General features: G+C 42.8%; 1 protein-coding gene across 2 annotated transcripts in view; it reads right to left on the bottom strand.

Annotated features, from left to right (window-relative positions):
- The window catches only part of LOC138797642 (signal-transducing adaptor protein 1-like), a 66,758-nt gene that overhangs the window by 15,830 nt on the left and 26,440 nt on the right, over nt 1-24,488 (bottom strand). For both annotated transcript variants that reach the window (XM_069978060.1, XM_069978061.1), the window contains exons 3-8: nt 24,248-24,361; nt 19,014-19,070; nt 11,726-11,907; nt 7,250-7,384; nt 3,603-3,675; nt 2,433-2,532 (exon numbers count right to left, since the gene is read on the bottom strand). In XM_069978060.1, the coding sequence (XP_069834161.1) occupies nt 2,433-2,532; nt 3,603-3,675; nt 7,250-7,384; nt 11,726-11,907; nt 19,014-19,070; nt 24,248-24,361 (661 nt within the window). The remainder of the gene's footprint in view (nt 1-2,432; nt 2,533-3,602; nt 3,676-7,249; nt 7,385-11,725; nt 11,908-19,013; nt 19,071-24,247; nt 24,362-24,488) is intronic.

The raw sequence follows: 24,488 nt of genomic DNA, 5'->3' as shown, positions 1-24,488 counted from the left end.
GGCTTTTGGATAAATCACAAACTCTATTGGGCTCCACAATGGCCAGAGCACTAAGTTACCAAACTGACAAAGTTGTATCAGTTCAGTAGTATAGTGCCCTAACTGTTCGGGAGCTCACTGCATTATGATGAATTATGATGCATAAGTCCCTGTACAGATACGGTAAGTGTTCAGTCCATGATATGAAACCAGGGGTGTATATAACAGACCGCACACTATATACGCCATGTTCACACACCATTTTTTAAGCAAAAACCCACAAATATTTTCCAGATATGCTATTTCAGTGCATGAAATGTTATTCTCAACTTGTGCCACCAAAAACACACTCCCCATAAATGTAAGCCCCTTTAGAAAGGATACCAGGGACCTGTTTACAGAATTGTGGCCCTTTGGCCTTATTGCACTGCTTATTTTGGCCTTCTGAGAGTGGCATTTTTTTTTCTCTTTTTTTTTTGTTTTCATCCCCAGCTCGTAAGAGCCATAACTTTTTATTGTCTCCATTTATGTAGCCACATGTAGGCTTATTTTTTGTGGAAAAAAAAAATGAGTTTTGCTCTATTTTAACTTTATTCTGATGGTCAATATGTTTATGGTGATGTCAAATGTATACCATTTTCTATATTGACTACTTTTTTTTAAATCATTTTACCATCTTTATACAATAAAATTGGTTATCCTGAGATTTCTCAAGAGTCCTTGTTGCTAAAAACAACACCAAATGCAGGAATGGGGCGCTTTTGTTTGAGGTTAGTAGTTTTTGTGTATGCGCACTGCCACTGGAATCAAATGCCATGAAAATTACAAGAATAACAGATAAAATGGAGATGTTCAGGGCATGGCTATCTTGAGCAGCCCCATAGTGTGTGAAGAAGTGGCGGTCAAGTATGCATATGCCGTTCAATTCACAAAGGAGCACTCCATAGCACCATTCCTGTGATTGATCGGAGTCACATCCCCACCAATCATTTAACATCTATCTCACTTTAACACCCCAATGATTGTGGACCCACCATGTTACTTTACCTGTTTGACTTATGGCCAAACTCAGGAGTGGAGCCTAAGTATCCAATTTTCATCATTAATTCTAGAAGCGAAAGCTGGACTTCTGCTAGATGATACCAGGTCACTAGCCCAAGAGTGGTTCCAGTATAGGTATTGGCTGGCCAAGCAACCTAGACAGTCCCAGTGTCAGACATCGGGAACACAGGCAGATGGGAGGCTGATGCAACAAGTCAGAAGCTTGGCGGTAACAGCAGGGGACACAGCACAGTCCAGTGTAGACTAAACAGTCAGTAGGAAAAAGCAGATCAAGTGGGTGGTGCTGGCCTGCGGCAGCAAATTCAGCCCAGCAAGGGTTAAGTAGTCTAAAAATTATTGATGTAGCAAAGCTGAAGATGTTCTGGTACCAGCACAATAAAAAGTCGGCAAGGTACAGGTGTCAGTGTCCATGATCCGGGTCACACACAAAGGCAGAAGCAATCTCAGGTAAACATGCACATATCAGATAAAGCATTGCGGATCAGAAGGAACACATCTTCAATATGGCAGAATTACAGTATTGCGCAGGCACGGGGGTGCAGGTGGAGCAGCTTCAAATAGGTAATGCCAAGCAGGGATAAGTAAAGCACACATAAGAGATCCACACACTGATGTTTTATATTGGGGCCAGTAAAAAGGCGTGGCCCCTATTTGCCAGAACAGGAACTGCAGCCCAGCGGTAGTAAGTGCCAGTACAAGTCCAAGAACCAGCATTACATCCATAGGCATGCTATAAATTGTAATTTTAGGATAACCCTGTAAAAAATCCTTTCTTTTTCTGTTACAATATCCCGACAGCCCGAAACGTTTTATATTTAGGTTGACATATTAGTTAGTTACATTCAGTCCCCCCATGTGTGTACTTTGTACCTAAGTGATTTTTTTTTTTTGCAACTGTATATAATAGTGTTATATAGTAATATATTAAAGGAAAAGTCCGGGCAGTCCTCTTTTTTCACAAGTGCCAGGGAGGGAGAGGATAAAAGAAAAAACATGCTCTTACCTTTCCAGCTCCAGTGAAAAAAAGAGGTCTGCCTGGACTTCTCCGTAAATATAATATAAAACTGTCGATAAGTAATTCAAAGGTTTTGGCTAGCTGGTTACCTGTATTTAGTCTTCTTCCACAGCTCTCACAATATTCACTCTAAATATCAGTCGGATTTAATAAATTACAGAATCTGCAGCTCAAATAAATGCACTATTTGGTAGTTTAGTAGTTTGGTAGTTAGTTTAGTTGTACTGTACCAGAAGTGTTTTGGCCACACGTGATCTTTTATGCCCTAATTTAAAATGTTTTAGCTGTGGTTTTGCTGGTTCTTTGTTACATACACAATAAATTTAGACAGTATAATGAAATAAAAATAGTATAAAAAATATAAAATAAATCATACCAATCTGTGTGTCATAAATACTGGAAATAAATGGCTTCAGTTTCCCTCTGGTTTCTTTAATAAAGTGATTAACTACTTCATCAAGGCTGTTCAGTATGACCTTAGTATCAAAGAAATAAAAAAATACATATTTAGTGAACATGACTAAATGAATCAACCAAAATAAAAAGGTTAAAAAGAAAAGATTAAAAAGGCATAGCACACCACAATGTGCCACACCCTACATGACCAAAATGTGTAGGCTTATTGCTGGCCCAGGAGAGGCATATCTATAGTGTAGGGTTCATTTTTGTTGCGGTCACTTTATCATGGTAAGATGGTAAACACCTAATTTGATCAAATGGCTAGCTAAGAACCTCATTTTTTTTTCAATAACAGTATTGCAATAAAAAAAAATCTAGATTATACATACACTATACCTTAGTATTTGCATTGAAAATAGTTAAAAGCAGCCCCCCCAACTGCTAAAAAAAACTCCCACAAAAATAATCCGTCTAATACCTGCAAAAATAATTGCACCGCCTGGGTGGGACAGGTGGAGTGCACGACCAAGTAGAGGCAGCCACTACTTGGTCGTGCACTCCACCTGTCCCACCCATAGGCGTATTACACGACGTGGAGAGGCCATAGTACAGTGTAGGGTCTGCCTCGATATGAGTCCACCTTACCGTGGTGAGGCAGTTTACACGGTTTGCAAATAGTAACCAAGAGCCTCATTATTTTTGTGGGAGTTTTTTTTAGCAGTTGGGGAGGCTGCTTTTAACTATTTTCATGTCTATGGTGGGTCTGTATCTTGCTGTTGCGGTGAGCTGTTGCATTTTTCTGTGTTTTTGTGTGTTTGCAATTTCAACCATAGCAACGTGCTCCTGCCTAGTGTAAACGGTGTTCTAGGAGAGCTGATCAATTTTGTCCTTTTTTTTTTAAATATTTGCATTGTGCTGTTTTTGTGTGTACTTTTTAGTGTTTGCTTCTGTATTACAGCCATGGCGATGTGCTCCTCTGTAGTTATAATAGTTCTACAGGATGTGCTGGCCAATATTTTGTATAAAAAAGCAGGTGTATGACAGGCTCTATAGCCATAAATGTAAGAAATGTGTTGTTTACATACAACAAATGCATTTAAAATAACATCATGTTGATGGGTCCAACAAGAACAATATATAAACTTACAGGCCTCTCTAATTCGATGGTGAAGCCGCGATCTGTTCTCAGTATCTTGTAATGTTTCACCTGAGGCCTGCAGCTGCAAACATTAAAAAAGAAGAAAAATAGGAACACGGCAATGTAACATTGGTAAAGCCATGTACAGTATATTTAACCCTTTCAGGACATGGGGCAGAAATTGCCTTAAAGAACACTGCTGAAATTACTATTGCAAGTAAACACAGGACTGTTTTTTCACTGACTTTGCATCACATGATGCCAGTATGTATTTCATTCTAGCTGATTATGAAGCAGAGCTGATCCATACATGATGTAGCAGAGCTGATCTGCACATGATCACATGATGTAGCAGTGCTCATATGCGCATGATGAAGCAGAGCTGATCCGTGCATGATGTAGCAAAGCTGATCCACGCATGATGTAGTAGAGCTCACGCATCCATAATGTAGCAGGCTGATGTGCGCATCACGTAACAGAGCTGATGCCCAAGTGGGCAGGTTGTGTGCTCAGCGTGGGAGTGAGCAGGAGGGAGCCAGAGCAGTAATCTTTGTAGCGGGGGTGGGTAATGGTAATGGCAGTGTCTGCAGCATGGGAGAGAACAGGAGGGAACCAGAGCAGGCATCTGTTTACCAGAGTGGGGGTGGGGGCACAGTGGTGCCAAGGGTCAGAACCAGAAACAGAACAACATGTTCTAGACCAGTGGTGTTAAACTCAAATACACAGTGGGCCAAAATTAAAAAATTGGACCAAGTCGTGGGCCAACCATGATAATTATTGAAGCGCGAATGTAGTGGTCCTGGCACTGTCAGTGGTGTGCATCTCCCAGCACTGTTCACTATGATAAATGACATGATAAATTGCTATGATATGATTAAACCCAAACCCATGTAGTAGCCAACCCAACCAAAATTGTCCGACATAGTAGCCAGCCCTCCCGGTAGTGCTCAAATAAGTGCCCAAATACTAGACAGCCCCCCAAGTGTCCTATATAGTAGCCAGCCCTCCTCAATAGTCTCCTATAGTAGCAAGCCCTCTCCAATAGTCTTCTACAGTAGCCAGCCCTCGCCAATAGTCTCTTATATAGTAGCCAGCCCTCCCCCATAGTCTCATATAGTAGCCAGCCCTGCCCCATAGTCTCTTATATATTAGCCTGCCCTCCCCCATAGTCTCTTATATAGTAGCCTGCCCTCCCCCATAGTCTCTTATATAGTAGCCAGCCCTCCCCCATAGTCTTTTATATAGTAGCCACCCCCCATAGTCTCTTAAATAGTAGCCAGCCCTCCCCTGTAGTCTCTTATATAGTAGCCAGCCTTCCCCTATAGTCTCTATAAAGAAGAATTGTCTTACTTGCCCCTAGCAAACAATCAGATTCCACTTTTCATTCCTCACAGATTCGTTGAAAAATGAAAGGTGGAATCTGATTGGTTGCTAGGGGCCTCTGACCTCTGTTATGAAGTCCATGCCACCTATTTCAAAGCTAACAATATCAAACACGTTTTTTTTTTATCCCGTCAGCTCTTGACCCAGTAACAGGGGTAGAAGTCTCCACGATTCTCAGTTCCTCTTGCCCCACTACCTGCTCTACAAACCCTATTCCCTCACAGCTCTTCCATACTCTCTCTCTCCTGCTGTCACTAGTCTCATAACTAAAATATTAAACCTCTCCCTCCTCCTCTGGCATCTTTCCCTTAAAACACTCAATTTTTTTAACTGAAAAACCTGTCCTGTTCAGATAACCACATGCCTATCCCCCCTTTATCTCTAAACTCCTCAGATTCTTGTCTAAACTCCCTATATTACATAGCAATTATCGCTTTTATTGCTGTTATGAATGATGATTTTTGCCTTGTTATATGGTTGCTAATCATTTCTCTGGACAACCCACACAGCATATTTTATCTGCAATTGACAAACAGATATGTGAACGATCAGTGAACTACCGAAATTTTTTTTTTTTTTCCACCATGTTGAAAGACAATGATTAACAACTTTTCATTCGCCGTTTTATCATTGGGTGTTATTACATGGGCAGATAATCACTCTTTTTCGGTCGTTATAGCAATTTTTTCAAACAATGGTTTCTCTATGTAATATGGCCTTAATTCTCTTTCTGTTCAATAACTTTCTTCTCATGCCCTTGTGTAGTGTCCCGGTACGGGTAGTCCACTAAGTTTTAAGTCACCTCGGTAAAAGGTGTCACACAAAGTGGATCTCAGGTGTCACACAAAGGGGATGAAGCTGCCATTTTGTATTTTCACCACTTGGTGTCTCACTTTCCCCTAACTGTCTGTTTGTAAGAGCACAGCTGCAGTATAAAGCGTTTACCTCTGTATAGTATGTTCTCTGTTTCCACCAATCACAGCTGCAGGTACCACATACAGCTCTCAGCCACTCACACTCTTCCTTTTTTCACAACCCCACCAATAGGAGGTTAGACCCAGTCACCCATATAAAAGCCTAGCTAGTTGCAGGTGGGAGTGTTCTAAATCAAAGGGTCCATTTACACAAAAAGATTATCTGACAGATTATCTGCCAAAGATTTGAAGCCAAAGCCAGGAACGGACTATAAACAGAGATCAGGTCATAAAGGAAAGCCTGAGACTTCTCCTAGTTTCAAATCCATTCCTGGCAGATAATCTGTCAGATAATACTTCTGTGTAAATGGACCCTAATGCTACGTTTACACGGAACGATTATCGGGCGAATTTTCGCAATGACGATTGCATTGAGCGATAATTGTTCCGTGTAAACGCAGCGAACGATCAAGCAATTAGCTAAAAAAACGTTCATTTTGTTTTTTGAACATGTTAATAAATCGCCGTTGATCGTTCGCAAAAAATTTGCAGATTGTTCCGTGTAAACAGTCGTTCACTGATTTTTCCTATGTAAGAGATAGGCTTAAGCTATCGCAAAACGATCGCAAAAAAAATTTCTGTACGATATATCGTTCCATCTAAACGCTGATCGTTATAAAAAAAAAAATTGTTACTTCGAAATCGTTAATCGTACGATCGGACGAATTATCGCTCCGTGTAAACGTACCATAAGGGTCCATTTACACAGAAAGATTATCTAACAGATTATCTGCCAAAGATTTGAAGCCAAAGCCTGGAATGGATTTGAAAAGAGGAGAAATCTCAGTGTTTCCTTTATGATCTGATCTCGGTTTATGGTCTGTTCCTGGCTTTGGCTTCAAATCTTTGGCAGATAATCTGTCAGATAATCTTTCTGTGTAAATGGACCCTAATGCTACGTTTACACGGAACGATTATCGGGCGAATTTTCGCGATAACGATCGCATTGAGCAATAATTGTTCCGTGTAAACGCAGCGAACGATCAAGCGATTAGCTAAAAATCGTTAATTTTGATCTTTGAACATGTTAATAAATCGTTGTTGATCGTTCGCAAAAAATTTGCAGATCGTTCCGTGTAAACAGTCGTTCACTGATTTTTCCTATGTGCGAGATAGGCTTAAGTCTCCCACCTGAATAGACTGAATAGATACTAACAAGTATGGAATGAATTGTTAGTCTCACCATAGGCAGCAACATTTCAAAGGTTATGTTTGAGTGAATACCCTTCTAAAGTCTTTGTCTATGTATGGAATCTGTGTAATAAAAACTGTACATTGTTCTAAGTTTCATAAAGTTACCTATTTTCCGTGGGCTCACGAATTGTTACAGCAAAGTTCTTGCAGTCTGCACCAGGTCTAAGAATTAAATTGCCACTATCTTCATCATTTATGAGCATCTCAGTAGCTTGTTGTCGAGTTACAGTGTAAAAGCACCTTTAAAAAATTAAACAAAAAGAAAAAAGTTATTGAAACTGGCAGCTACAAAGATTTATGACAATGTTTGTGCAGTATATTATTTTATATGATTTTAAAGGACAGGGAGATAAAAAAGTCATAATAAAAATGACTGTGGGAACACTGAAAGATAAAGAAGCAGTTAATGTATGTCATTCTGCTGTATATTCATCTATAGTAATCATAATAAACATTTCCATTACCAATATATTATGGATCAATCCAAGGATATGGATAAAGAATTCCCATTTCTGGTTACTTCACTGGTATTTTACCTCACAGAGAAACTACAAAAGTAGAAATTACAGTAATCTTATGTCAGGATTGCGGAATATGAACAGGACGAGACAGTGAGCCCTAGTGCACCCACCCCACTGTCCCTACCTACTTGCCTCAACCGGCCCTAGGCGGCTGTTGACAACCACGAAGGTATTCCCTGTACCGAATACGTGGAATACAGAACGAAACAAACAGACAAACACAATAAGAATAGTAAAGAGGCCAAGTCGAAAACCAAACGGGCAGCGCAGCACAAAGTCAGAAGGCAATCGGATTGTGAAAGGTCAGGCGGGAGGTAACACGGCAGTCAGTGGGAGTAAGAAGGGGTTCACAGGGACAGACACAGGGGAGCTGGGACCAGAGAGTTAACCTAATAGCCAGCGATCAGAAATTGACCGCTGGCTCTTTAGATACAGGACCAGGAGCCCAGACCAGAGAGTGACTCCTGAGTCCTGATTACAACACATGAGCAGGCTGCAAGCCGGGTGGCAGTGGCGTCTGCCACTCAGCTTGAGCCTGATACTGCTCAGCTGAGTGTACAACGCTCAGCCGAGCTGCCACACGTAACCAGGGACGCCGACGGGTCTCCGTGATGTCACCCGGCCTCGGAGAGGAAGGCGGCGCTGCGCTCCAGCCGGGACAGACGTCGCTGGAGCGCGGTCAGGTAAGTTCCTGACATCTTACTTCTTTAAAAAGGTTATCCAAGGTTTTAAGATTGATAGGCCAACAATATTATATAAGTTGGGGTCCAACTCTTGGCACCCCAACCAATCAGTTGTTTAATGGAGTCATCAGGGAGTTCAAGCTAACTGCAGCCTTTTCATTTTTATATAGCACAAACACTATAAAACATACAACATGAATGAGAAAAGGCTGCTAAAGAAATTAGTTTCTGCGCAAGTGCAAAGAGATGTAAATAGAGATGAGCAAACCTCAAACATGCTTAAAGTGACACTGTCACCCCCTTTGTGCATTCTGACATCTCTACACAGGTGTAAAGGGTAAATATAGCGTTTTTCATACCTTATTTCATATCATATGTCATGGTGTTTGTTCAAGTAAAAAGTGTCCTTTTATCAACTGCAGATTGTATTAAGTGGGCGTGGCCCGCCCCCTTGACGCCCATTTGTTGGCCACCGAAAAGGGGGTGGGACCTAGACCTTTCGGCCAGCCTGTTCCAGTGGGCGGCGAGGGGGTGGGGCCAACTGTGGTATTGTGGGCGGGGCTAAGTGGCGCTAATGCTGCGAGGCCACGCCCACTTAACACAATCTGCAGTTGATAAAAGATAATTTTTTACTTGAACAAGCACCATGACGTATGATATAAAATAAGGTATGAAAAGCGCTAAATTTATCCTTTACACCTGTGTAGAGATGTCAGAATGCAAAAAGGAGGTGACAGTGTCACTTTAAGTTCATCCAAACCCGTTTGATTACCGGTGGCTGAAGAAGTTGGATACAGCCCTAAGACTGCCTGGAAAACATGGATCCAGCCATAGGCTGTACCCATGTTTTCCAGGACTCCCCAGGGCTGCATCCAACTTCTTCAGGCACCGGTAATCAAATGCTGCACGTTGTGGTCCAGACGAGGCTCGCTCATCTCTAGATGTAAGCAATGTAGAGGTGTAGAAGAGCTGAGAGTCCTACCCTCAACTCACTAGTATAGAGCAGCATGAGCTGTACTGATATAATATGAGAGGAAAAAAATAAATTTATTTCATTCATTTAAATAACACCTCATTTTGGGCTTAAGAGGCCAATGTGCAGTCCTGCTCAGGGATTGACAGAAGGCCGTTAGTCATTGAATGAGACTATCCCCTTAACTGCCCGGGGGCCGCTGGTTGACCTCAGGGAGATCAACCAAAACACCGCAGAGACACCATCACGTGTCTCAACGTCAGTGTATTCTAGAACATTGCCCCCTGGGAAATCAAATATGCAAAAGAACACTGCAGAGACACCATCACATGTCTCGACGTCAGTGAACTAGCCAGACCCCGAAACAGCTGTCTGTGGATGGATGCCTTGCTGAGGTGGTTTCCTTGACTGTAGAACGCCTTTGGCTTGGTTGTTCCTTCCCGGAGGGAAGGTCTGGCTAGTTCACTGATGTCGAGACATGTGATGATGTCTCTGCAGTGTTCTTTTGCATATTTGATTTCCCAGGGGGCAATGTTCTAGAATACACTGACGTTGAGACACGTGATGGTGTCTCTGCGGTGATTTAGTTGATCTCCCTGAGGTCAACCAGTGTCCTTTTGCATGCACTTACTAGTCATTGCTCCCACTAGCCAGAAACCTACTCCACACTGATGAGGGGCAAAAACCCCGAAACAGCTGTCTGTGGATGGATACCTTGCTGAGGTGGTTTCCTTGACTGGAGAACACCTTTGGCTTGGTTGTTCCTTCCCGGAGGGAAGGTCTGGCTAGTTCACTGACGTCAATACATGTAATGGTGTCTCTGCAGTGTACTTTTGCATATTTGATTTCCCAGGGGGCAATGTTCTAGAATACACTGACGTTGAGACACGTGATGGTGTCTCTGTGGTGTTTTGGTTGATCTCTCTGAGGTCAACCAGCGTCCTTTTGCATGCATTTACTAGTCATTGCTCCCACTAGCCAGAAACCTACTCCACACTGATGAGGGGCAAAAACCCTGAAACAGCTGTCTGTGGATGGATACCTTGCTGAGGTGGTTTCCTTGACTGGAGAACGCCTTTGGCTTGGTTGTTCCTTCCCGGAGGGAAGGTCTGGCTAGTTCACTGACGTCGAGACATGTGATGGTGTCTCTGCAGTGTTCTTTTGCATATTTAATTTCCAGGGGGCAATGTTCTAGAATACACTGACGTTGAGACACGTGATGGTGTCTCTGCGGTGTTTTGGTTGATCTCCCTGAGGTCAACCAGCGTCCTTTTGCATGCACTTACTAGTGATTGCTCCCACTAGCCAGAAACCTACTCCACACTGATGAGGGGCAAAAACCCTGAAACAGCTGTCTGTGGATGGATACCTTGCTGAGGTGGTTTCCTTGACTGGAGAACGCCTTTGGCTCGGTTGTTCCTTCCCAGAGGGATGGTCTGGCTAGTTCACTGACGTCGAGACATGTGATGGTGTCTCTGCAGTGTTCTTTTGCATACTTTCTTTTAACCGCTGCCTGGTTTCTGTGTACGGCACCATTCTATTCACCGGCACCGGGTCGGGGTGAACCCCCGGCAGTGGGAAATTAGAATTAATGAAGCTGCGTCATAGAGGGGCAGGGGTTTTCCTCCCACCGGGGGCGGCCAGCCCGGCCCCAAAAAAAGACTGTGGTAGAAGCTTCCCCTCGCCTATGCTGTTCTATACATAGGATAGTACATTCGCTTTAAACAGCCATTTCATGGTGACAGGTTACTTTTAATTAAGAACTCAAGTACAATCCATAAGGCTGTAATTCATTGTTTTTTAATCTGAAAAAGGCCTTTATTCCTGCACCTGTGTTTCCCAAGAGCAGCATTTCCAGAACCATTTTTTAATATTTGGTGTTCTGCTCCTCTACAATGGGCAAACTGAATATTTTACAGCTCAATGTCTGGATCCTAGAGTGTTAAGTGTCAATGCTGTGCATCCCCACTTAATCCCTTCCTTGCTGGTCCCAAAGCATTGCTCTTAGCCCAGGGGGTGAGGGGCAGTAAGTAGAGATCTATGTAAGCAATAATCTATACAGATTGCTGCTTAGGGTCTGTAATGAAAATAATTAATTAATTATTTTCTGGCAGACTGGGCAGAAGGCATGCACTGATAATCTACATGCCGAGTTGTGTGAACATACTCCAAAGATGTTTTCCCCAATCATATAGATTATAAAATATGATGCATATGTTTTGGTCACCAAGACTTATTTGAATCTTTAGAAATAATAATTTTTGTTGTGGTTTATGGTGGGCAACACGTAAAAGTAATAATATAATTATATTATAATCATGTACTTATATTTATATATTAATTTTACATGTATGTATTTTGTTTTACTACAGATACTATTTTTGAGAATTTAAAAAAAACATACATAGGCATCTCATTAACTTTACTCTCTACATCTTCATAAGTTGAATGAAAAACTGGGGAAAGGCAAGGTACAGGTGTTTCTTCAAAAGTCTCTGATTCTCTTCTTGTGGATTCCTTTTCTAAAACTTCTTTTAGCTGAATTATTTGTCCAGGTAACAAAGTCAGAGACGTTGGAACTGATAGCTGAAGGGACAAAATAAAGAGGTTACTTGAGTAGAACACACATGTGAATAAAATTAAGGTCCTTTTACCCATACAGATAATTTGCTTAAAGAGGGTAATCCAGCAAAAATCTTTTTCTTTCAAATCAACTGGTGTCAGAAAGTTATATAGATTTGAAATTTATTTCTACTTCTTGCAGTACTGAGAAGATAAATAGCTATAAAAAATTCATAAATGGGATCGTAATTATGATCATAATTGCCTTCGAATAATTTCTCTATACTGTGAACCATGAGTGTTTGCACTGAAAGACTATAGAACGATTAACAATTATTTTAAGGTCAGCTCAAAAGATGCAATCAACAACGTATGAACAAATTTTTGTTCATTTTTGATTGTTGCTGCATTTACACCAGAAGATTATCACTTAAATGCGAACGATTTAACAATTTTTGCACAATAATTGTCCCATGCAAAAGCCTCTTTAGGGCCCTATTACACGGCCCAATGACTTTCTCTAAGCAAACGTCAATCTCCTAGATCCGCTTACTGAGCCCATACACTGCCTGATAATCGGGCAACACGGGCTGCGTGGACATCGTTAGATTTAAAAAAAAAAACTCCTACATACTGTACCTACTTACTGTACCTCTCCTGGCTCCCTGATGTCCTGCTAACTTCGGCCCGCTCAGCCAACCACTTGGACAACACCGCGGCCAGTGATTGACTGAGCGGGCTGTCACGGCAGAGGCTGGTTCATCTACAGAAGTGACGGCAGCAGCTGTGGTCAACTGAGAAACACAAAAGGAGGACACCGGGGAAGCATGGAGAGGTAAGCATAACATCTGTTATATTTTCTATATACCGTCACTGGAGTACTCCTTTAATCAGCCATCAGCCATGTATCAGCTATTACGCAGAGCTATGCGCAGCCACCAGCGGATGATCTTTAAGCTATGCCCGCTCCTCAGCTAATCATTATCTTTACTACACTGGGAGATATCTACCCGATGTGTCAGATAATTGCTCAGTGTAATAGGGCCTTAATAGTTATATCTGTCATCTACATAAATATAATAACAAGTGAACAATTGACTGCCAATATGCCTTTTTACATTCTGTGGCATCCCCATATTGTAATGGTCAGCAGATGTGGAACCGATGTGCTACTCAATTAGTTTGACTTTGGGCCATGCCAGGGAGCAGAGTCTAAGTGCCTTCTAGGTCATCACTCTTTATCCCACTTTAGGCTCCATTCACACAGAGCAAAACTGGCAGAATGGACATGTCTATTCTTCAGCGCGGTGAGAGGAGGTGCGCAAGCCTCCCATAGACTGTCAGTTTTGCTCCATGTGAACAGAGCCTTAGGATGCATAAGGTGGATCTCTGCTAAAAGAGAACACCAGGGTCAGGGCAGGTGGCTTTGGATCAGGGTCAAATAGTCTATGCTGGCAACATAGGAGGAAAACCGTACAGAACAGGTCAGTTAGGCAAGTGTAATCCAAGAAGCAGGCACAGGTCAGCATACACAGAATAGCAGACACAGGAACACACCTTTGCCCAGGAGCACAAGTTTGAAATAGGTGCAGGAAAACAGGATAGTTTGGTATGAAATAGGAAGAGAAAAACTGTCATTCTATATCTTGAAGAGCGGCCACCTTAGTAAATTGTAGTGGTAGCCTGAAGTATCAAGCTGGGATAAGTGAGATCGTAGGTGGACTCCAGCTGCCCTAGAGTGAGCCGGGATCGTGGTGGCCTGTACTGAAATAGTACCTGTCAATAAAAAGCAACTGTCATGATTGTGCCTGAAAAGGCATCAGTGCCACCCTCTGCGGCAAAGATTCGACCTCTGCGCCAAAGACTGCTCTTTTGGCCCTAAGTCCGTTCCTGGTTTTATTATGTTCTTTGCTTATGTCTTCTGTGATCCGGTCCATGTTTTCTCAGTTTTCCCTGCACTTTCCTTGCTATGGTCTATTCACTAATTGTCTCTGCTGTGTTCTCATTGACAGGTCTCTTCACCTCTGGCTTTCTGAGATTCTCTTGTGTGTTTCTCCTGCTCTATCAGCTTGGAGTCCGGGACTTCTGTTCCTTTATAGCTTTGTCTCTCCCTTCAGTCTGGGCTCTTGATAGCTTTGTCCAGCTTGTCTGTTCAGATAGATCCAGCCTTTTGCTATATTGTCTGTATTCCTGACACCTTTGCTTGTTTCTTGCCTTTATCTTTTGATTCAGTGTTCCTCGCTTAGTCCTCAGTGTTCCTTGCCTTGCTTCTGTGTCTGGCTTCTATTTCACCATTTACCTTGTCTACTGTCTGGTATTGCGCCTAGTCCTTGTATCTTCTTACCATCTGTATTAGTGATTCTGACCTCAACCTTGCTTGTGGATTCTGACTTTGTACTTCTGCTGCCAGTTTGTTGCCAACCTTGCCCGCTGACTGTTCTTTATTGTGTTTGTTTGTCTTGTCTTGTTTTGTGTTTGCACTTACTGCAGTGTAGGGAACGCTGCCCAGTTGTTCGCAGTTATTTAGAGCTGTTGTGGCAAGTAGGCAGGGCGAGCTGGGGCGGGTGCCAGTGTTAAGGTTGCACCAGTCTATTGTCTTCCCAGTTTCCTACCTGACAGCAACTTTTTATATTTCACAGAGACCAAAAAGATGTTCAGTCCACAACAAATAAAGAAAATGAGCCAAGAGAAGAGCATGCATAGCGTGTTTACTCCCTGCTCTGTGTCCCATGACTCGGATGAACACTCAAATGCAAATCTATGGGGCCATCTAGGTCTCATAGACAAAGAGCAGTGAAAGGAATGTGCACCAGTGTGGTCGTCTTCCCACTCATTTTACTGATCAGTCAGGGTCTGAGCTAGGATGTCAAAAGGTTTTACTATTAAAATATTAAAAGATATGCTTGAAGTGTGTGGGACAAAGACAGTGCTGAGGATGGCACCTATCAAAGCTAGGGGAGGATGTACTTTAATTCATTAATGTAAAAATTTAAAAGGAATATGTGCCTGTGTGTTTTTCCCTTTTGCAGGACTAGGACCAATGGCAAGATGGACTGCATCTTTATTTTGCTCATGTACAGGGTTAGCAAAATGAAACTTTCCTAACTCATAAGGCTCTCAAGGGCATACTGTTGCTCCAAATGAGATGGGGAAGTATGAAGCTGAGGTCACTCAGAGCTCCAGTTGTTCTCTCCAGCTCACACCCACTGCTTATGGCCACCATCAGGGCTGATAGCGGTCATTTAACGGTAAGTCCTTCAGTCGAAACTTATAGCGGCATCTAAGCAGAAGTGCTGCACATTGTTGGTCATAATGACATTGCGGGGAGCAAATCCCTTGTCATGGCAGCCCTTCTGAAAGCACTTGTGGCAGCAGTGATTGATCTACTTATACAGTCAGTCATAGGCAGGCTGTATAAGGAGATCACAGATAGACCAATTCAATGCATTGAAATAGTAATGCAATCAAATTATTGCCTTGCCAGGCTGCAGCATCTCCCTACTCCTGGTAAGGCATCCGCCACCATAAAATGTCCAGCCGGCACCTGGACCCTCCGGTTAACAGGACCTACAAGGTTGTGATTTTCTGAACACTACCATACCCAGCGTTGAAGCTGACATCATTATTGCACGACTTGGATTTCTCACCCAAGTGACTCTTTATGAGTCTGATGAAGGTCATGTAGACTGAAACATAACTCATTTTCTGCTTTTCCACTCATGTGAATAAAACTACCTTAAAGGGGAACTCCAGGTAGAGGTTAAAAAAATGAAACTTCTGAGCTTCCTGGTTGATCAGTTGTACACAGTACTACAGGTTCCAAAATGGCTTTCCCTCAGCTGTTCATCAGTCCTCCACCCCGCCTATTCCCCACCCAAAGCTGTTGCAGAACATCTAGGCTGTGTTCACACATTGCAGTGTTATTGTATTACTGAATTATTTGCAGTAATTTATGATTTCATTGTGGTTCCACACAGCACGCTGTATTCTCTACCTGTAACACCACACAGCACGCTGTATTCTCTACCTGTAACACCACACAGCACGCTGTATTCTCTACCTGTAACACCACACAGCATGCTGTATTCTCTACCTGTAACACCACACAGCACGCTGTATTCTCTACCTGTAACACCACACAGCACGCTGTATTCTCTACCTGTAACACCACACGGTATTCTCTACCTGTAACATCACACAGCACGCTGTATTCTCTACCTGTAACATCACACAGCACACTGTATTCTCTACCTGTAACATCACACAGCACACTGTATTCTCTACCTGTAACACCACACAGCACGCTGTATTCTCTACCTGTAACACCACACAGCACTGTATTCTCTACCTGTAACACCACACAGCACGCTGTATTCTCTACCTGTAACACCACACAGCACGCTGTATTCTCTACCTGTACCACCACACAGCACGCTGTATTCTCTACCTGTAACACCACACAGCACGCTGTATTCTCTACCTGTAACACCACACGGTATTCTCTACCTGTAACATCACACAGCACGCTGTATTCTCTACCTGTAACATCACACAGCACACTGTATTCTCTACCTGTAACACCACACAGCACGCTGTATTCTCTACCTGTAACACCACACAGCACTGTATTCTCTACCTGTAACACCACACAGCACGCTGTATTCTCTACCTGTAACACCACACAGCACGCTGTATTCTCTACCTGTACCACCACACAGCACGCTGTATTCTCTACCTGTAACACCACACGGTATTCTCTACCTGTAACATCACACAGCACGCTGTATTCTCTACCTGTAACACCACACAGCACTGTATTCTCTACCTGTAACACCACACAGCACGCTGTATTCTCTACCTGTAACACCACACAGCACGCTGTATTCTCTACCTGTAACACCACACAGCACGCTGTATTCTCTACCTGTAACACCACACAGCACGCTGTATTCTCTACCTGTAACACCACACAGCACGCTGTATTCTCTACCTGTAACACCACACAGCACGCTGTATTCTCTACCTGTAACACCACACAGCACGCTGTATTCTCTACCTGTAACACCACACAGCATGCTGTATTCTCTACCTGTAACACCACACAGCACGCTGTATTCTCTACCTGTAACACCACACAGCACGCTGTATTCTCTACCTGTAACACCACACGGTATTCTCTACCTGTAACATCACACAGCACGCTGTATTCTCTACCTGTAACATCACACAGCACACTGTATTCTCTACCTGTAACATCACACAGCACACTGTATTCTCTACCTGTAACACCACACAGCACGCTGTATTCTCTACCTGTAACACCACACAGCACTGTATTCTCTACCTGTAACACCACACAGCACGCTGTATTCTCTACCTGTAACACCACACAGCACGCTGTATTCTCTACCTGTACCACCACACAGCACGCTGTATTCTCTACCTGTAACACCACACGGTATTCTCTACCTGTAACATCACACAGCACGCTGTATTCTCTACCTGTAACACCACACAGCACTGTATTCTCTACCTGTAACACCACACAGCACGCTGTATTCTCTACCTGTAACACCACACAGCACGCTGTATTCTCTACCTGTAACACCACACAGCACGCTGTATTCTCTACCTGTAACACCACACAGCACGCTGTATTCTCTACCTGTAACACCACACAGCACGCTGTATTCTCTACCTGTAACACCACACAGCACGCTGTATTCTCTACCTGTAACACCACACAGCACTGTATTCTCTACCTGTAACACCACACACCACACGGTATTCTCTACCTGTAACAATAGTATTGGAATAAAGTAAAGAACTTTTAGATTTTTTTCTCTTTTCATTTCCACGCACTTATTATGATCAAGCATCTTTTATCTTTGAAGTTGAGCCCCACAATAAAGGCCCTATTCCACGGAACGATTACCGTCCGTATTCGGCCGATATCGGCCGCTAAGGACGATAATTGCCCCGTGAAATAGAGTGCAACGATCAGCCAACATTGTTCATGTCGGCTGATCGTTGCAGTCGCTTGTTTTTCAACATGTTGAAAAACAAGCGACTGATATAGCAGCGATCTGCTGCCGTCACTCCGAATAGGAGCAACGGCAGCAGACGCTGCTATATCCTATGGGCTGCCCAGACGATCTAGCGATCACCCGGGCAGCCCCCCCGCAGCTCCCCGCCCCCCCTCCCGCACTCACCCGCTCGCTGCTGCCGCGTTGAATAGCGGCGGCAGCGAGTGGGGAACGAGGAGCAAACAAGCGCTGAGAGCGTTCGTTTGCTCCTCTGACGACCAGTGTAATAGGCCCTTAAGGCTCTGATCCTCTCTGCCATTTAGCATCATTTTCTTGTGTTACTGCATTATTTTTGTGAATACGCTGCAGTACTGCAAAGACACTCCAACATGTGTGAACACAGCCCTAATTTCACTGCACACTTCTGCACAATCAGATAAATCAGTGCAACACCTGCTTCTGGCTGGTCAGAGATGGTGAATAACACAGGGGATTGGGGGATCCAGCCAAGCCTCTTGGGACATCACGCCCTGCCCCCTGTCTGCATCATTAGCCAGATCTCAGCAAACACACACAATGTGAGACAGAGGCATGGAAGATTTGTCTCCTAAGTGGGAAGAGCAGTGGGAGCAGGAGACAATGTGGATTTGCACAGGGGCCATTTTTTTCCCTTCTGGATTTCTATCAGTGACCAGTGTGGCAGAACTGGTAATACATTGTATAAACACATATATTTAACTTTTAATGTACTTTTAATAGAAAACAAGTTTTTCTTATCCGGAGTTCCCCTTTAATTGCAATTCCTTGTGCGTAGTACCTACTTTTTATACCTGACAATGGTGCATGTCTGTCACAGAAGACCTAGGCCTTCAAGAAAGCCCATGACCAAAAGTCACAAGGGGTGAGATCAGGTGAGGGAGGAGGCCAAATAACAACTGATCACCTGTGCATCTGTAAAATCCACAATGTATATAAATAAAGTACAGTTACATCAGGATGACAATCTTGGGAATGTAAGATGCACTCATATTATGGCAAGTCTTGGTATGGTCACTTGAGAACAAACTTTATTTCCCACGCCTTCACTTAATATTTCTTGCGTACCTGAGACACAGTAAGAATAAAGCCTTTCCACTCTTCAGCGTCTTCTGCTGTTTCAGTCTGAAAGATCAACCAAAACATGTTTATGTGTCATTTCTTTGATTTTGACTTTATTAAAGAGGAAGTACTACGAACACTCAAATCGTCAGGCTGGCATGGGAGAAGGATGGACTGAGAGAAAAAAATAATAAAGAACTCACCCGCCTCCATGTCTCCACCACACCGCTATCGGGTCCTGTTCACAGCAGCCGGCTGTCATCTTTTGCTAGAAACCAGGTACGTCACGTACCCGACTCTTTACGTCACGACCCAGCTGAGTGACTGCCTGCTCAGCCACTCAGTCATGCCTCAGTCACTGATTGGCAGAGCTGACAGTCACTCAGCCAGGCTTGTGATGTTGCAGCTAGCAGAGCTGCAGGTTCTCAGCTGCTGTGAAAGGGACCCAGGAACGGAGTTACAAGGGGTGAGTTTGGTTGTTTATCCCCCCCCCCCCCCCCCCCCCGTGCCTGCCGATTTTAGTGTTCATGGGCCTCCTACTTTAATTTTGAGCAATTTAAGCTAAATGCTGGACAATCTTACAACAATTCGTGTCGGGGGGCCAAAAATGGCAAAAAGGCAGCATATGATCAAAGCAAGTCTATACACTTTTTACTTTAGCACCTACCTAGTATAGGCTATTTATAAAGGGGTACTGTTTTGTTTTTGTTTTTTTTTCCCAAGAAATCAACAGGGGTTGTGATTGCAAGCAGTGTTGCAATATAATGTTTATGTATAAACATTATACATATGGCCAAACTGTGGTCTGTGCTCCCTATATTAATATCCAACACAGAGAAAAAGCTAAACACTATATATATTGCAGCGCACACTCTATATTGTTTTTTTTCTCTGTTCAAAAAAAAGAGACCAAACACAGGAAGTTCCAGTCCTTTGTGCGCTCACACAAGAAAAGACACCTGTTCATCACGCAGGTTGTATATCAACTGAGGCGATTAACTTAGGCTATTATTATATCCTATAAAGACCACCAGACCTGACCCAGGTCCCTATAACAAAATCCTATACAAAAAAGGGGTCACTACCAATACTTCAAAATACAAAATCACTTTATTGATATCACATATAAAATCACATAATGAAGTAAAATTATGCGCACAAGAGGTACTGTAAAAAATCACATAAGAATAATAAGACAGAATACTCTGTGATCAAGCGGAACGCGAAACATACTTTAGAGGTGGTAGCACGCAGCTTACATCACGTACTGGTTTCAGTTCTTTGGGATTTTCTATGTGATTTGGAACTGTCTATTTATTATGGCACTTTGTTCATCCGGGACTTGTGCAATAGCAGGTATATAGTTAACTCTGTGCAGGAACATTCCAGCCGATACTATTTTGCCAGGATTGAGAGGGATTTATCTATCATCCCCATAGTGACATATAATACATCATAGCACCTTATATAGGTTTAGTATTCTGTCTTATTATTCTTGTGTGATTTTTTTACAGTACCTCTTGTGCGCAATTTTGTATTTTGAAGTATTGGTAGTGACCCCTTTTTTGTATAGGATTTAATTCTATTATTAGTTTTTCTTATAATATTATCAGCTCTGCAACTTACCAGGAGACAATGCTCTTTAGTATGTAACAATTAGTACACTGTCACTGTGTGGTTACAGAGGTTTTGGTGCTATGTGACAGGAGAGCTGACCATACAATGCAAGCAACCCCAGGATTCTCTGCTACTGAATGTGGACGTGCAGCAAATGTACACATGCACAGTGAAGACTTGTCCTGCTCTGAACGCGCTCAAGAATGGCTGTCAATCAATCCCAAGCCATGTCTGTGAGCGTGCAAAGGACTGGGACTTCCTGTGTCTGGTCTCTTTTTTTGAACAGAGAAAAGTTCAAATATCGAGGGAGCATGGACTACGAAGGACAGGAAGGGAGACACCTAGTGGCTATAAGTATAACGTTGATTAAACATAGAAAATTTTGAAAGAAAATTAAGTATATTGCAAAACTGCTTGCAAACACAACCCCTGTTATTTTCTTTAACCCTAGAGGACCGGGCCAATTTGTATTTTTGCACTTCCGTTTTTTTTCCTCCTTGTGCTTAAAAGGCCATAGCACTTGCATTTTTTCACCTAGAAACCCGCATGACCCATTATTTTTTGTGCCACTAATTGTACTTTGCATAACCAAGAAAAAATTCAATGTGTGGTGAAATTGAATTGAATTGGGGGGTTTATGTCTTTGCCCTGGGGTAAAACTGACTTGTTATATATGTTCCTCAAGTAGTTACGATTACAAAGATACGTAACAGTGAAGTCTGAAGTCTTCATGAGATGAATGCAACTGGCATCTGTCCCCTTAGATTTTATACCTGCAGAGGGTGCAGAGGGTGTAAGAGAATGTCAGGGGGGGTGGGGGTTTGCAGGGGTTAAGGAACGCTCAGGCACCTCAAGGCAGTGCAGCGGCGTGCTGTGCCGATACAGCGCCCCGCCCCCCCTGCGTAGGACCGCTTTCCTTGTGGCATCTGAGGCCCCCCCCCGGCGCCATACCGCTACCCGCGCGGCGCTATGGGGGGACTCCCTTCCTGTAATTGCTGACCTCCGTCCGCCTACCTGAGGGACCCCCTCCATCCCTGAACACAGCTGCAGAGGCCGGGCCACAAGAGAGAAGACAAGCTGGTATTTCCTGGATTAGGTGAGTATAATGTTTGTTTGTTTGTTTTTTGCAATGGAGGGGGCTCTATTACTATATACAGGGGGGGCTCTATTACTATATACAGGGGGCTCTATTACTATATACAGGGGGGGCTCTATTACTATATACAGGGGGCTCTATTACTATATGCAGGGGGCTCTATTACTATGTGCAGGGGGCTCTATTACTATGTGCAGGGGGCTCTATTACTATATACAGGGGGCTCTATTACTATATGCAGGGTGCTCTATTACTATATACGGGGGGCTCTATTACTATATACAGGGGGCTCTATTACTATATACAGGGGGCTCTATTACTATATACAGGGGGCTCTATTACTATATGCAGGGTGCAGGGGGCTCTATTACTATATACAGGGGGCTCTATTACTATATGCAGGGGGCTCTAATACTATATACAGGGGGCTCTATTACTATATACAGGGGGCTCTATTACTATATGCAGGGTAAAGGGGGCTCTATTACTATATACAGTGGGCTATATTACCATATGCAGGGGGCTCTATTACTATATGCAAGGGGCTCTATTACTATATGCAAGGTGCAGGGGGCTCTATTACTATATGCAGGATGCAGGGGGCTCTATTACTATATGCAGGGGGCTCTATTACTATATACAGGGGGCTCTATTACTATATGCAGGGTGCAGGGGGCTCTATTACTATATGCAGGGTGGGATCCCATTGCACACAAGGCATTGTCCACACCGCAAAACTACGGCCGTAGTTTTACGTAGTGTGAACATAGCCTTAAGTGGAATTTGTGTAGAATCTTAGGAGTTGGAAAAAAGTAAGTTGCTGGATAAGTGCGGAGCCTGAGATGTTTGTCTCACAGGTTCAGAAGAGATGAATTGTAGCTGCAAGAAATCATCATGGAGGCCTGGGCTGGATGGAGAGGAAAAGGAAAGTGACGCCTCAGATGAAAAAAGACGTCACCTGTGAGTTACTGTATGACTTTTTTTGTATTTTGTAGAACATTATTGGGTAGGAGTTCCCCAAGGTTAAAAAAAGAAAAAGCTTTGTGTATACAGCATACAGGAGAAAAGAGGTAATAGTGAAAGGGTAAAGGGTGGGAAGCAATAGTATGGGGGGGGGGGAGGCAGTATAAAGGGATTATTATATGTGAGGTGAGACAAGGGGCCATAGGGAGATATGTATACATTCACTCCAGAATTCAAATGGAAAGCTCTGTGTTTATTTTCCCATAAAGCTATTCACTTTATGGGAAAATACGTTTTTGGTTTAAATTGTGCAGTGCTGCAGCATTTTCGGACATTTATATAAGTTTACACCAGTGGATCCTGGTGCAGCTACTGGCCCCAGTTCACACTGAAGAATGCAGTGAGGTTTTTTTGTCAAATATATATATATATATATATATATATATATATACACTACACACACACACACACTAAAAGCATTGCTTGGTCGAGGAGGGGGGGGGGGGGGGGCCCAAGCTGACCTCTTGCACCAGGGCCCAGCGGACATTAGCTACGCCCCTGTATATATATATATATATACACATATATATATTAAAAGCGGCAATTTCAATTAACATCTGAAATCGGAAACTCAGAGACTGTATACACAGCATGCAAGGGCCCTGCATTGCTGCAAATAAGATATAGTCTAATGTTTTTCATGTTTTTAATATGTTATATGCATTTTTTATATTTGTTATACTGTTTACATAATTGATACTGTGTCCTGTATTTTTGTGTATTTTTAATATTATCAAAATATATAACTCCTGGAGAGCCTACCATTATTATTAAAGGGGTAGTGTGGCGTTTCAAAATTAATCACTAAATAACACACATTACAAAGTTATACAACTTTGTAATGTATGCTCAGCCAATCGCGGCTGAGCAGCTGATGATGAGGCATTGGGGGGCCGGCATGAGGGACGGATGGAGCGGTTCGGACGGCCTCCCGAAGATGACATCATTGTCCCAAGATGGCGGACGGGGGTCAACAAGAATCAGGTGAGTATAGTGCATCACACCTCTGGGTCTAGCGTGGGTGGGGGGAACACGGGGAAGGGGGCCATTCACTAACATAACATACATTACAAAGTTGTATAACTTTGTAATGTGTGTTAATTAGTGAATCATTTTGAAACGCCGCACTACCCCTTTAATACTATAACCATATTATTGACTGCACTCGAAGTTTTATATAAATATATAATATTATATATATATATATATATATATATATATTGATCCACATACCTCAAGGTTGAGCTCACTATTTTTATTTTTCATATATAATATATGACTGATAATGACGTTAGCTGAACTCTATAGGTATGACTGTCGTCTAAATTTTACGCAACACGAGCCAGACTTTATCAAGCAAAATTAAAAGTGCAGTGAACAATAATGCTGTTGTTTTGGACACTGCACATAAATAAAAGGCTCCTTCTTTACAGATGGAATCAGTAAACATACTTGTATTTATTTGCCAAATACAGAATGCTGCCTGTTACATTATGTTCCTCACCTTTATGCACACTTCCTCATTCGGTAACTGCAGTATAACTTCTGCCAATTGTTTCTGGTTGGAATATCTGTCTGTCGCCGATGACAAATACTGAAGGTCTATGCTATCAGTAAACTGTTCAAGAAAAGCAATAAAATTACAGGTATGACATATACAGAAATTTCAGCTGTTAATTTTAACCTCTTCCCCTCTTCCATTTGGTACCATAAATATTAGGTATTCTTTTTCATCCACACACACA

The sequence above is a fragment of the Dendropsophus ebraccatus genome, chromosome 7 (genome assembly GCF_027789765.1).
Source record: "Dendropsophus ebraccatus isolate aDenEbr1 chromosome 7, aDenEbr1.pat, whole genome shotgun sequence".
In the NCBI taxonomy this organism is placed as follows: Eukaryota; Metazoa; Chordata; class Amphibia; order Anura; family Hylidae; genus Dendropsophus; species Dendropsophus ebraccatus.
This window is presented reverse-complemented; position numbering and strand designations above follow the sequence as displayed.